The sequence below is a fragment of the Ischnura elegans genome, chromosome 1 (assembly GCF_921293095.1).
Source record: "Ischnura elegans chromosome 1, ioIscEleg1.1, whole genome shotgun sequence".
NCBI lineage: Eukaryota > Metazoa > Arthropoda > Insecta > Odonata > Coenagrionidae > Ischnura > Ischnura elegans.
The window spans coordinates 3,331,662-3,346,888 of NC_060246.1; the positions used below are offsets into that span (position 1 = coordinate 3,331,662).

At 37.2% G+C, this 15,227-nt stretch overlaps 1 protein-coding gene across 3 annotated transcripts in view; it reads right to left on the reverse strand.

Moving 5' to 3' along the window:
• The window catches only part of LOC124154661, a 160,177-nt gene that overhangs the window by 25,465 nt on the left and 119,485 nt on the right, over window positions 1-15,227 (reverse strand). For all 3 annotated transcript variants that reach the window (XM_046528538.1, XM_046528529.1, XM_046528521.1), the window contains 4 exons: window positions 12,899-13,021; window positions 11,002-11,187; window positions 3,047-3,278; window positions 1,504-1,648 (listed from right to left, as the gene is read on the reverse strand). In XM_046528538.1, coding sequence (XP_046384494.1) covers window positions 1,504-1,648; window positions 3,047-3,278; window positions 11,002-11,187; window positions 12,899-13,021 — 686 coding nt within the window. The remainder of the gene's footprint in view (window positions 1-1,503; window positions 1,649-3,046; window positions 3,279-11,001; window positions 11,188-12,898; window positions 13,022-15,227) is intronic.

Consider the following 15,227-nt stretch of genomic DNA (forward strand, 5'->3'; position numbering starts at 1 on the left):
GAATTTTTTATTCTAACAGGTAGTACAGGAAAACAATAATCAAGATAGGACACACAGGTTGAATAAAAACAATTAAAACCATCTTCAAAGGAGCTCATGGAGTAAACGTTGGACCAGTCATGTGACATGAGTAAATTACAGAAAGTATTCACATTCTCATCAGAAACATTTCTTTTGTATTGCAATATCATCTTGCTTGAGGCATTTAGGGTGAATGTAGAGATTAATGGGTAGTGGTCAGAAATATGAGATATTGTAACCTCAGTTTTCACAAATTGATATTCAATGTTTGTGAAAATGTTGTCGATAGCTGATGCAGAGGTGGATCTGACTCTGCTGGGTTTGTTAGTAGTTACATTTATACTGTAAGACAAAAGAACATCTAGTAGCTCTGATTTTTTTTCAGAGCAATGAAGGAGGTCACAATTAAAGTCACCAGTGACAGTTAATAGTGGTTTGTCAACCGAGTTGTACACATTATTCAGCATGCTGGAAAATTTATCAAGAAATACATTGAAATTACCACTTGAAGAACAGTATATGGTTGAAATAATAAAACTAAAATCGAAGAATTGGGACGTTGGTCATGCTACATTCAAACACCTGTTCAACATTGAGATAGGTGTAAGGGAAGGTTACGGAGCTACAGCTGAAGTTAACAGAAATAAGAATAAAAACTCCACCATTTTTTAGTGTGGATAGGCAGAAAGCATCGGCCACAACATAGCCGGGTAGCTGTAATGAGTCAAGTTCAGTAGCCGTGAGCCAATGCTCATTAATACAAATCACATCAGGCTGGTGTTGAGAAATGAGCACTTTTGCTAAGCCCTAATGCAACTGTCATCTCCAAGATTACATCAAACTTGCACGCATGGCGGCCATCACAATTCTTTTTCTTTTTTATGGTTTGCAAATTGAAGGCTATTTATTAGTAATGCTTTACTGCGTTTATTGCAAAGAATTGACAATTACTTTAAATTGGAATATGCAAAACTTATATTTTGCCATGCAACAAGGTGTCATGAGAGGAAAAGGCAGATCTTGTGTTCATTTTAAAGCATACACACATCCTTCTCAATGCTTTTCTCGAGGATTATAAGCATTATACATATTTTAATGCATAATTTTAATGATAAGTTTTCGTAAAAATATTAATAAAGAATTGAATCAACCTAATGTGACAACCTTCATGTAACACCCAAAAACATTGTCAACGGATTTTAATAGAATCACAGACGACCTTTACTATTATCAAATAGGGTAAAAAGCTCATTATTTGAGGTATTTGGTGAAACCATTATTCGAATGTCCCATCTCTCGTAAAATCCAAATTCATCCCTCGGAATCAGGCATGCTGGGAGGGACACTGGCTTCACCAGAACCAATGCACATTGCACAGCCATCCTCATTGCATTGTTTAGAGTCCAATGGTCGCACATCACAAATGAGCCCACTTAAAATACGACTAATGAGCTGAGGGGACATGTCCTTATTGAGCCTTACCGACAAAGTTGAGGAAGCTGTCGCTGAGTGCCCACGATCCCTCATCCTCGAGCATGTACTGGTGCAGCTCTTCCAATGACTGCTGCTCTTCCGGATTCAGAAGGTTCCCCACATGACCAACGAGGGCATCAAATTCCACTCTGACCTAGAAAAGCAAATTTTAAAAGGTTTCACATGTGGAAAATGCTTGACTATCATAATTACAAGACCAAATTGAAATTCCTTTGATTGTGTAAAAATTTGCAGAAACCTGGGTTGGTTACATAAAATTTTAGAAAAGAAATTTAGGCACTGTTTTTTATTTCAGACTATAAAAGCAACAGGCCCAAAGGATGATGGTTGACTCGGCCATCAAAAACGTAAGCAATAATGGAGAACCTGATCTAGCTGCAAACAATTTATCAGAATACATATATGCAGAGAAAACTTTTGATTTTTCTAACAAAGTAGCTCTATTGTAACATTTTAACGTGCTTACTGCCATAATCATATCCCTCTGTTTAACAGAAAATTCACAGTCATTTTAAATAAAATATACCAAATGACTTGTCTTCATTGAAGACACATATTCCAAAATGGCAGAAGTCCACTAGCAAGGTACCTAATAAAAATATTTAAGCAGTACTTTTGTACATCAGAGGGAAAAACTAGAACTTTGGCTTTTTTCCTACAAAAGGACACTATAAGGGGGAGAGGGGTGAGTACAGCACTTGGCATCTCACTGAAAGGGCATAGGTTCAAATCCTGGGCAAAGCCTTCAGGCATTCCCCAAAAAAATCTTCACAGTGGAAGGTGACCAAGGGGAAGTAACTGGCCCCCGACCATCAACGATTGAAAAGCACAGGGGTGAGGCTTAGTTTGGGGAGAGAACTCCCTTCACATATCCACACTAACCTTTGGGTTTAAGTTCTGACTGATTGAGCAAGCAGTGATTGACCTTCGGTAACAAATCCATTCATGGGGAAAAATCCTAGGAATGACTTTTAGTAACTTTGAACAGGCAAAATTGGTCTCTCTCTCCAAACTCTTGTTAATGAATTTGGGCTGTTTTGGAATTAACAGTTGCTAATGAAATAAACTGATTTTGGCATGACTTGGTGGAACGATAAGATATTTATGTCGAAGCAAAAACCTACTTCTGTTCCACAAACTTTTATTTGCTGTCGACTAGTTTTGATGGCTATAGTGTCATTACGTAATTCAGTATGAGTTGGAACTTAAGGCACTGGTTGCCGAAGAATATATTAAGGTTCGCAAGACGAAGCTTGACTGAAAGCTTCTTGAAGAGAAAGGCCCGTTTTGCTGCACTAGCATTGCGAATGGAATCAATTGATTTTGGCATGACTTGGTGGAACAATGAGATAGGTATTTATGGTGAAGCAAAAATCCAGTATGGTTCCACAAAATTTTATTTGCTGTCGTAGAATAAAAAGTTTGTGGAACAGTACTGGATTTTTGCTTCACCATTGCTGAATAACAATTGCTGAATTGTGAGCCATTGTGTGGTCTTCTACAGACTAGGCATGCAAGTGAAATGACGCACGTCGACGGCATCCTTGAACACGATGGGCGGGTCCCTCTGCTTGCGCTTGGCTGCCTCGCGCTCTTTCCTCTCCTCCGCCTCCATCTCGGCGGCCATCTCCTCGGCGCCCCGTCCCCTGCGCTGCTCCACCCTCGGCTCCCCCTCCACGTCCCCATTTGCACCCCCCTCCACCACCCCATTGCTCGCCTCCGCGTCCGCCATGCTCACGTCCCCACTCCCCACTGCTGCCGAGCTGCAATCGTTGAGAGGTTTGTCGGTTAGAGAGGAAGTAGAGCTTCCGCTGGCACTGCCGCTCTTCCTCTTTCCCTCCCCCTCCCCCTCACCCCCACCCTCCTTCTTCTTCTTCTTCTTCTTCTCCTTCTTCACGTTGACCTTCTCGTTGATGGCGTTACGCTTCTCCTCCAGCGCGAGCGAGTCCCTCCTGCGTGATCGCGCAAGGGCAAATGGACACGGCAGGCGCGTGTATTTGCAGGGGGGTGGAGGAGGAAGCAGCGTGTGAGAGAGAGAGCGAGAGAGAGAAATTAAGACGAGAGGGGGGAGCGCATAGAGGGAGGAAGGGAAGGGAGAGCGAAAGAGAGAAGAGAGACAGAGTGTGATCATAGTGACCATACATGACCAAAACTCCCAAAAAAAACCCCAACCCCAAGGATTTAGTCAACGAAGCAGTTTTCAAGGCAAAGTGTCAGAGAGGCAACAGCAAAACTACAAAAAAAATGAATCACCGTGCAAATGTATTAGTTAAATAAAATTGGGAAAAGATATATGTACAGTCCCAATACCTCGTCAATTTCACACCTCATATATGCATTATTAGTAGAGATACACTCCAGGAAACCCAAAACAGAAATTACTGTAAAGGTAAATTTTTCTCATTATTTGAATTTTTAAATATAATCGGTACATAGGTCTTAGAGAAGAGACAACTAATGAATTAATGTTGTTATTTTTGTTATATCGCTAGTTAAATCCATAACATGAGTGTATTTATATATTTACACTTACTACTTCATCAAAAACTACACATATTATACATAATTTTATGATACAAATTATGATAGTCTGTCACATTCAAATAAAATATTTAAGAAAACATATTGAGCCAAAATTCTGACTGAGCTAATATTTTTATGATGAAAACCAAATATTATAACATCCACTCAATTTTTAGGCGAAAAACTTAAAACTTTGATGAAAAGAGATAAGTTGACACTGATCTGCAGCACAGTAGCCATTGAAATAATTTAATGACTCAGACCGAGAGGTAATGAACTTCCAAACATTATACACCAGCTCAAGAAGCACTTATATGCGTTAATTTCATCAATAGATTCACTGAATTTAGCTCAAATCCCTACACCCATTCACACTGAATTTATGAAGTTTAAATGAATTAAGTAAATAAAAGTTTAAATATGTATTTGCATTCACAAGGTTAGAAAACAGCCATATGGTATCCAATTTAAGTCAAATCCACTGGGCTCATATCTTTCAGTCAATGCCACCATATGTTGTAGCTTCACAAATTGAAAGTTTCCTCTTTAAATTCAGGATGCCGACATTTTTCCCACCAATAATTTTTGTATTCACTTGCATTCATCATTAATTTTTGGGAAAATATTTCACCACAATTTACTTTTGAATCACTTTCTAACTGTTGTAGGATAACTGAAATGCTAAGAATACGGGAACGGCCAAAGTAAACTTCTTTTGGTGGGTGCACATTTTTAGTGATTTTAAATAATGAGATGAATAAGTAACATTAAACAAATATATAGGCTAGATGAGGACAAAGGTATATAATTAAATAGCAATAGGGGATGAAATCCATTCAAAAGATGGATGATGGTTAATTTACTAAGACATACATGTGTTCCCCACCATAGGTTCAAAGTTTGCTTAACTCCCAGATATTGACACCATCCCCAAGACATCCATGGGATTAAGTGGACAACCTACTCAAGACATGTACCGCCATGCATTTATTCAGATTAAGTTCTAGCCTTCACCCTAGAGTAGCACTCTAGGCCTCTCACATGAACGTTGTTTAAATCCGATGATACCATTTCAAAGTCAAGAGTGATCACTAATTTCTCAATAGATGACAGCATCATCAGCAAATAAATTTATTTTACTAATAATTCAGGAGCAGAGGTTACTTTAGCATAGGATGAACATAATTGGGCCAATTACACTTCCTTGTGGGACACCTAATGTTACTTTCATTACATCAAAGCTAATTTGGTCAAGAACTACTTTCGCCACAGTTAATTCATAGAGTCTACTACCCACTTTACCACAGCTCTATTTTGTTTAGCTTGCATGACTGTAATTTGTAAAAAAAAAAATTCAAGATAATGTGTCGAAAAAAGACAATTTTACACAATATTTCTACATTTTTAGAAAACTTTCGAGTCGAAAGTTTTCTAAAAATGTAGAAATATTGTGTAAAATTGTCTTTTTGATTCAACAAATTTAAGAACATCATGACAAAAGAGAGTTAGCCATGTTTCAAAATAACTATTGATGCATTTTTTCACCAGACAATTTTTAACTTTTTTCAAACAAAACAGCCAGTTCTCAGGAAGGAAGGGACAAGGTCTCCTCCACACCTCAAGGAGACAAATAGCCAAAGACAAAAAAATATGGATCAAAGCATAAGAGAAATTAATAAATAAGTATTAAAAATAGTAAAAATTAGTTCACCAGTGCTACCCTTTGACCCCTGACGAGTTTCTTTTATGAATGGATGAAAATAGACTCCATTCATCTCAACATTATTTAATGAGCTAGCTATAACTATATATTTTTCACAATTTTTTCAAGTATTTTCCTTGATAAGTTACAGAAAGTTCAACCTGTAGGTTGATATTATGAAATAAACAAATACAAAAGACCGATTCAGTGAATGTGAGCTCAGCCAAACTATCAACCGAAAGTGGTCTAGAAATATTTAGTCCAAGCAGAATAAGAGTAATCCAAAATTGTATAAAATCTTGCAGAGAAGTAATTCGGGGTATTATTGTACCAATAGCCACCTAAAAAATATAAGGTTACATTAAATGTTGAAATTTATTAGGAGGTAAGGTAATCGCTCTTGAAAAGAATATAAACCCTAGCAAAAAAGTAAATTCTATGCCATTTACTTTAGTTCCACCTAAAAGAACCAAATCATTAACTGAAAATGATTACAAGTATGCATCTGAACAGAAATAAATTCTAAAAATAGTACACCAAAAACTTCCAAAGGAAGCTGCATCTCATGAACTCAAATTGTTATGTATATACATATATCACGGCTATCTTTCACTTTAAGTAATTACACGAGGGGGGACCCAAAAATAGCGGACACAATTTTAAAAAAATTCTAAATTTAATTTTTTGTCATACAAATGTTAGTCACCTTCAAAGTACTCTCCATTTACAATGACACATTGGATAAAACGTTTTTTCCACAATGCAAAACACCTTTGGTACTTGTCGTTTCCGATGCCTTGCAGTGCCGCCTTCGATTTTCTTTTTACCTCTGTAATATGATCAAAACATTTCCCTTTCATCACCATTTTCATCCGGTTGAACAAAGGCAACTCTAAAGGTGTGAGATCTGGTGAGTACAGTGGGTGAAGAACTAGAACTATTATGCAATTTTTTTACCAAAAACTAAAGTCGCGACAATCAGCAACATGCGCCACTTTTGATCAGGAGGCACCAAGCAGGGGATGAATTTCAAGGCGATTCCTCTCAATTGCTAATCTTCAACTGAAATTCACTGCAATGGATTCCAAAAATGACCAGATTGTGCAGCGAGTCCGTCAAGTATGCCTATTATGTGCATACATATACTCATGCACAAGGGCAACAGTTTTCTTCCATGTTTTCATTCATCAGTTGTGGACGTGGAAGGCCAGTCCGGGGGTTGAATGTCTTCGATGGACATGTTGCCATGTTTGAATTGCAAATACCACTCGTGCGCTTGAGTTATTTTTCAAGGGTGTTCTTCATAAGCTGCAGACAACAAATTAACTGCGTCTGACTCAATTTTACCGAGTAGAGAAGAGGTCAAAAAAATCTTCGAATGTAAACTGTCACAGTGGATCCCTACAGCAGCAGTCTATATCCACCCCATTTCACACACAAGACTCAGAAATGATGGAACAATGGCCATCTGGTGGGAGAAGCCCAAAATATAAACAAGAGCGACACGTGCAGCGATATCTATCCGGGTATTTTTGGGTCCGCTGTCGTATGTTACCACATACCATGTTAAAGAAGATAACTACTTTAGCATCATATGTAGCAACATAAATTTTACAGCAACAATAATTGGTGATTAATAAAACAATCATAGAATGATGACATTATCCCAAAAGCTGTAATGACATCATTAGAGAGTAATTCTTTTCAAATCAGATCTTAACTGAGTCTCAAACAATTCCCATATCATAAAGTTACTTCTCAGAGGGTCATCAAAAGGGAAATATGAGGAAAGTATAAAACTTGCAATTTGGTAAGTATACACTTCTCAATCTGAATCCATACCTCAACCACCAATTCCCAGTTTTGGCTACGTGAGATAGTCTTCTAATAAAATGGGAAGACAGACACAAAAGTGTTCCTAAAATAATAAATCATTCATTAAGGATAAAATATTCAACAAAAGAGAAGATACTCTCATGCTTGTATACATGCTAATATGGAAATCATACCCTATACCTGCCAGCTTGAAACTAAGAGCTGCAAAGGCAATACTTCAAAGCCAGAAATCGGTCTCAAGCAAAATGTAAGACTAAAAATGGAAAAATTTATTTGCAGGCATTGACAACCTGACTACACCTTACATGTACTTGCTACCAAGTTGCTAGACAAATTTAATATTTACAAGCGTTAATGAGACAATGTGAAAAAATTGCCGATTACAATATATTTGAAGTCTACAATTAGCTTCTCATTGCATGAAAGTAGCTTCTTCCTTCCCTGATCCATAGTTAATTGATTCATTAATATCAAAATATTACAAAGCTTGTTACCACAAACTTGTGCTCTAGTGATTTATTCATTTAAATTCATGCAAATTAAAACTTGACAGTGGGCACAAAAACTTTGATATTAAAATGATAAATTGAAATCAAACTGTGATGGGTTAACTTGTTAAAAACTATTTAAGTCCATTACTCAAACTAAGGCATAGCAGAGTCACTGAATGCTGTACAAGTCCTAGGATGATGTTATTGGAAGAATTTCAACTATACCTCCTATTTCAACTATGCATATTTTTCAGAGTCACCGCTAAGGATATATAATAAAAATATTATAAGGTGGTATATTATAGATGAAAAACCTGCTTTGTCCAAAATACAGGTTTGTGGAGATGAATTTCCCATTAAACCACTTATTCTTCCTGTTTTTAGTGATATGCAGGTCTACCAACATCCATATTCATCAACTTTTCTTCCATACCCCTTGTAAAGGGCATCTAATGCAACTAAGAGGCACTTTAATCCATTGATACAAACACTCGCAATTGCAAAAAGCAAAAATAGAGATACATTCATTTAATTTCAGCACCAAAACACAATGAGTACAAAAAATGTCTAAGAAGAGCATTCACTGCAAGTATGTATAAACAAAGCCTGCCATCCATTTATGAAGGGACTTAGGTTATCTAAATGTAAATTTTCCACATGCCAAAAATCTGGACAAGATTAACTCATAATCGACACCGAAGCATTAACTTGTCAAAATATGTAGTGAGGCTGGCATACAAATAAGGTGAAGATATATTACACGCAGAATATGGCTATCTGTTCTCCTTCCTTGCCCACTCAAAAGTCAATATTGTCACCTCAGTGAGTTGCAACAGACGAGAAAATCCAGCCATTGAGAATGAAATAAATAATCCTGTGGTCGACAAGAATGCTGATTTTGAAAAGGCACAAAGCGTAACATGAAATAATTCAGGCATTCTTCATAGAGCAACATCATTTTCATGTTTTCATATGATAAAAATGAGGTAACATACCTCAATTATATGATTAAACCATGTGGAAAATAGAAGCCAATAAGAAAAACATACAATAGAAGAGAATTGGGGGTTCTGCTAACCTACAACCTTATCACAGACAGCCACCACTGATATCAGCTTAAATTGGACACTGATAGACCTAGAGCTGTTTACAGAGGCGCATCTAAAGATACAACCTCATCAAGCAAAAATATCAACAAAAAAGCAATTGTGTGCCATTGAAATTTTTAGGGCTAGTAAAAATAGATCTGGTGGGATTAGAAAATAAAAGTATTATGGTATATTAACAAAAATATCAGAGAAGCTGAACAGAGGCTGGCAGCAACCATCAGGCTAGAAGATCAGTTTGGTCATCCCCACTATATGGAATGAATAAAATCAGATCACACTGACTTCTTATAATATGTAGGTAATTGATACAACTTCATTTGGCTAAATAACAAGGAAAAAGCTATTGTTAGCAAAATAATATTTGCAATGGATTATTACAGGAAAATATGCCCTAAAAGCTTCCACACTAGTAAAAAAAATATTATGTATTAATAAGAACAAAACATGTAATTAAGATAAAAAAAGCAGGTAGGAAATAAATCACATTGATATTAAATTGAATTGAGAAACACAAACTCCTTAAAGAGATTTAATAAGCCCCATGCACAAACACAGAATCTGATGCAGCAGCTCCAATACAATAAATAACCATCAGAACTTAAATGGTGAAATATGAGCAGTCAAAAATCAAACTGCCCTTAATTATGTAAAGAGAATAATATAATCTTTTTATTACAGAGGGATAAATTACAAAAATCACTTGCTCAAAAAGGTTGAAATTTCGAATGAAGAATAAAAACAGATATTTACGTACATCAATTAAATGAGTGACACAAAAAACTGATAGACCAAGTCTCATGTTATGATGATTTGACAATAATACACATGTAAGATAAACGCAATAAAATCATCAAATTTTAACGTCGTATCCATAAAACTTTATAAAAATTACATAGCATGCCATCTTTGCCACCACAACACTGCACAGTACTCACGTTTCCTCTTCCATTGCTACTGAGAACTACTTCTTTCTGTTGAACACTTGAAATATTAGCCTGAAATCAGTCAAGGGAATGATTCACCTAACTGGACTCAAAAAACATTTCTATAACAAAATGGTGTGTTTATATATCCAACAGCACAGAGATAATGGTGGATAGTATGCAATAATATCTGAAACCGACGACGAAAAACAGCCCTAAGCATGCGCCAGTACAGTACTCCACAAAGATATCAGGGAGGTATGACTTTCCTAACGTTACACTATTTTAAAGTCAGAGTTTTAAGAAATTTTAATTGAATGAAACATAACTGATTAATTACTTCTGACTAATTTTTAATATGCTATCGATTTAGATACATAAGCTTAAAAACAACCATTATTACAAAAACAGATACAACATTCCTCTTTGATTCAAACAGTCAAAACTGATCTTGAATAAAAAAATATAGGAAACAGAAAAAAAAACCAGAATCAATCATGCAGAATGTCTCTACCTGCTGTTCCAGATATTCTTCAATGCAAATACATTTTTGGAGGTAAAATGGAAAAATTCACCTAACAATGAAAATAAAAAAATGATCATATGTAGCAGCATATGCAAAAATGAAAAACCAAAAAAAATAAACCTTATAAAGCATTTTCACCCTAGAAACCACCGTATCCTCTACTTCTGTGTTGTGCAGTTAATCACAGCCTAGAAATGAAATTATGAGCGTTACATTTGGTGAGTAACCGCATTTAGTACAATGCAGGATAAAAACATGAAACAGTTTGGTGAAGTTAATTTTGCTTCTTGCCATCTTCGTAAGGAATTAATCGTAGCTCAATTAGCTGAATTAAAAAGAGGAAAAATCAGGTTAGGCCAGAGAAATGAATTCTTACCTGGCTGCTTCAATGGCAGTGTTCAGTTCCACTAGATCTGGAGAGGCTTCTCGCTGCACGGACACACGTGACGGGGCCTCAATTCGGCGGCTGGACGTCACCTGACCTAGGGCAATGCCTCCAGACGATCCCTCGCCCACCAACGACAACCCCTCAAGCAACGGCCTCAAAGTCTGTCCCAGTGGCCTTGAAAAATAATGCAGGAATCCCGGTTACATGGGGGACCCACACTTTGCCCCAATCAGCCCTTCAGCTGTGGGTAACATGCATGAATGCACTGGTGAATGCAGGACAAGAGTGTGCAACCATCTCTTCTTGCCTGCTTCCCCAGGCTCTTCTTACCTTTCTGGCTCATACTCTTTCTTTCGTGAATGCGACAACCCTCCCTTCTTACCAAAACTAGTCCCTCCCTCGTTTGCTAGCAGTTAGATTCCATTCCCCTGCAGCACCAGTCATTAACCTCTCAATGACCTCTGCAGACTGGATACGAGAAGTTAGAAGCATAAAATAATTTTAGCTTAAAAGTTAAAAACTTTCAACCAAGGTGGGTAAATATCAACCAATTTTCCCCGCTGTGTTCAGCATCAAATTAAACAGAAAATTATTCAATTCAATAGAAAAGGAAGGCTCTGGCTTCCTTGGCAAATTTCCCCAAAAAAAGCACAAAAGACTTCCCCACTGGAGCTGCTGAAGGGTCAATCACGTGGCTTCCCCATTCACCTGCTGGAGCATTCCATCAATGTGAACCTCCTCATGGATATATGTATGTATAACACAGAAGACTAATAGTGGCGGCATTGTTGTTGCCCTCCCCCTCTCCCCCCCAGAACCTTAAAAAATATGCAAGATTTTTAATACAGTCCCTTTATCATTGCGTTCGTTTTGTATTACAAGGTATCCTTGTGGCCCCCAGAAATAAATCCTGGATCCACCCCTGCTCAGGAGAGTAACCGAGAGAGAGTAAGTAATCGGGCACCGTATAGGGTGCCCGATTCCACTGTCCCATTAATAGTACCACTATTTATTCAGGCAGTAATACCAGTTAATGTTGAAAATTGAATAGAAAAATTGAAAAAAATAGCAAATTAATGAACATTTGGGCTGAAGTTCTGTCACTGTATAAAAAAAATGATATATTTTTCTCCCTGTCTCTACTTATTCCGATGACTCCTTTTGCACTGCCACAGGCAATGACATTAAATTATTCCCATCAATGCTATTATTTATACGGTACACTTTTTTAAAGTGATAAAATATTTCCAATGATCCTCATAACCAAGAGCCTCAGCACACATTTTGATTGATTGAATAACAGAAGTCATAGTAAATAATTTGTAATTTGAGCCCTTTTAGAGCATGCCACTCCACCATGAGGAGCGTGAATTTACAAAAATTTGTACTTCAGTTGGACAACCATTTGCTAAAAAGGCATCACTATTATTCATGCAATGTTAATGCAATGGTATTCTTCCAGCAAGCAGTTCAATATCCAGTCCCATTGAGATGCATAACTTATTTCAATCATCTATATAGGTTTACTTTTTGTCCAATGGAGAGGGAGATAATAAAAAATCAGGTTCTGGTGTTAAACCCTCTTAGTGCCACAGGTTGATATACATACATACTGGCTTTTGCTTCTTCACAGCTGAAAAGTGCCACAAGTTGATATATCAACTTTGTCAAAAGGTTACTGCTCAAATTCAATAACACCCATTACTTGATAAAACACATACACAGTTGGGATTAGAAATAAGCTTCTTCTTTTGGGAGAATTCCACGTACATACAGTTGAGTGCATACAGTTGTGATAACATTATTCACAATCAAAAGACTACAGGAAAATGAACGGTGGAGCAATACATATTTTCCCAAAATCAAATCCCACAACAATACATACGTGCTCAGAACTTCATCCGGGAGGTCTAGGATGTACTTAGGAATGGGTGACCCACAGAGAAACTGGGCAACTTCGTTGGAAAAATTGTTGCAATTGTGTTTCAAAAGGTTGTAAGTCCCAGGGCTGTAAACAGACACCATTGAAAATCATTAATAGAACAAGTTGCCAAAGAAGCTACAGTACCCACAAACGATATAACATTTTTTTTATATTGTGCATGCATATAGTGAAGACCATTTTAACACTTTCAGTGCGGATGACATATATATAAGCCATGAAGGCTTTTCCACTCAGGCGGAAGACATAAATGTATGTCTTTGGGAGTTCGTTTTTCCACTGGTCACTAGGGTGCTCCGAGCACGCCTAGCGTTACTTTTTCACCCTCCCGCAGTTCGGGAGTGACCTTACACCATTGCGGAAGTGTCTGTTTCTACGTGTTCCTTCATTTTTAGTGTTTTTTGTTTACTTTAGTGCTATTAGAACAATTTGGCAGGTTGAGATTTTTCTTTTCATTTCCTTCACCTCTTTTTCATTATTCTTATTGTAAATATCCCATCATGTCTTACAAATGGATTATTTTTTAAAATTTGCTTTTTTTACCTTCCTTTTTAATTTATTCATATTTTATGTGCTATCACAAAAATTATGATTAGACTAACTTTACATTAAAGATATTTATCCCCGTTTCATACTCACTACATTATAAAAAAATGATCTTACAAGGGGAGACCACGAAAGTTGCTCCGCCTTTTTCAATGCCGTATTTTTTATGGCCTTCGGAATGGTGAACACATCCCTGAACTAGTAGTGGTTCCGTTGAATGGGCCTTACTTTGGCTGTAATTAATTAATTTTCATGCGGTACTTTTCACAAGCCGCGTATAGTTTCCTCAGGAGGGTCAGGTGGGGTAATGGTTAGAGTTTACGGCTACCATCCGGGGGACCAGGGATCAAGGCTCCGTGATGGCTTTTTATTTTCTTGTCTCCATTGTGATCACACTGCGTCAACTTTTTCATTAATTTTAATTGCGACAAGCATAGACTTGATACTACTTTTTTATCACCATAATGACGTTTAGGTATTTAAGCAGTGTCATTTTCAACGCGGAGAAGTGAAGGCTCCACTTTCTACTCAAAAACATAACGAAAGATTAATGGGGGGCTAAAGCAGTGGCTTTTTTTTTGGAAGAAATGACATTTGTTGGTGCATATCTTGTTATTATATTGGAAGGGCAACGGAAGATTTTGGGAAGCGGCGAGCACAAGACACATTTGGTGTAATTGTTGCTTTTAACCCTCTAGCGAGCGCGACTGTTATTTCTTCACAACCGGGCGAATGGCGTACTTTTCCCATGTTATGTGCATATATGATAATACTCGATTTTTGTTAAAATTAATCTTTACTTGTAGAAATTAGTAAAATCTTGTACATTTATAGGTGATACAGATATAAAGGTACAAAGGTGGTATACGGCCGGTCGCCCGGCGTAATTTATACGCCACGTGTGACGGGTTCCTCTTGCTGATCTAAAAAAAATTAGCTACAATACCTCGAACTTTGAAAACTCGCAATATAGACAGTCAAAGTACATTGTAGGAATACACGAGACCATTCTAGCCCAGAATGTACGTACGATGTTGAAATCCTTGGCTTTCGAAGATTGACGTATTTTATACGCCACCACGTCCGGTCCAGGGTCATAAACTCTTATTTCATCCTATTTATTAATGGAAATTATATTTCGGAATGGTTCTTTTAGCACATAGGTACTGTGTAAGTAAACTCCCTTTGGAGTAAAGTGAATTACAAGTGTTCGAGAGATATGGCATTTTATATTCGTTTTGTGTTCTTATTAATTATGTCTGTACGCATGTTGTTGGTCGCCGCGAGCCTATAATGCCATGTGCTCTTGCAAGAGTGGTTTCCATTTTTAATGTGGAAGTTGATCAGTATAAGCAATGAAGAAATTAACAATTTGGCGCACACCAACCCTTGCTAGTGTAGTCGTCGTATCTCCGTGTTTGAAATGACACTGCTTAAATACCTAAACGTCATTATGGTGATAAAAAAATAGTCTCATGTCTATGCTTGTCGCAATTAAAATTAATGAAAAAGTTGACGCCGTGTGATCACAATGGAGACAAGAAAATAAATAGCCACCACGGAGCCGTGAACCCTGGTTCCCCGGGTAGTAACTGTAAACGCTAACCACTACCCCACCTGACCCTCCTGATAAAGGGTGCGATATCATGAAAATATACGCGGCTTGTGAAAAGTACCGCATGAAAATTAATTAATTACAGCCAAAGTAAGGCCCATTCAACGGAAC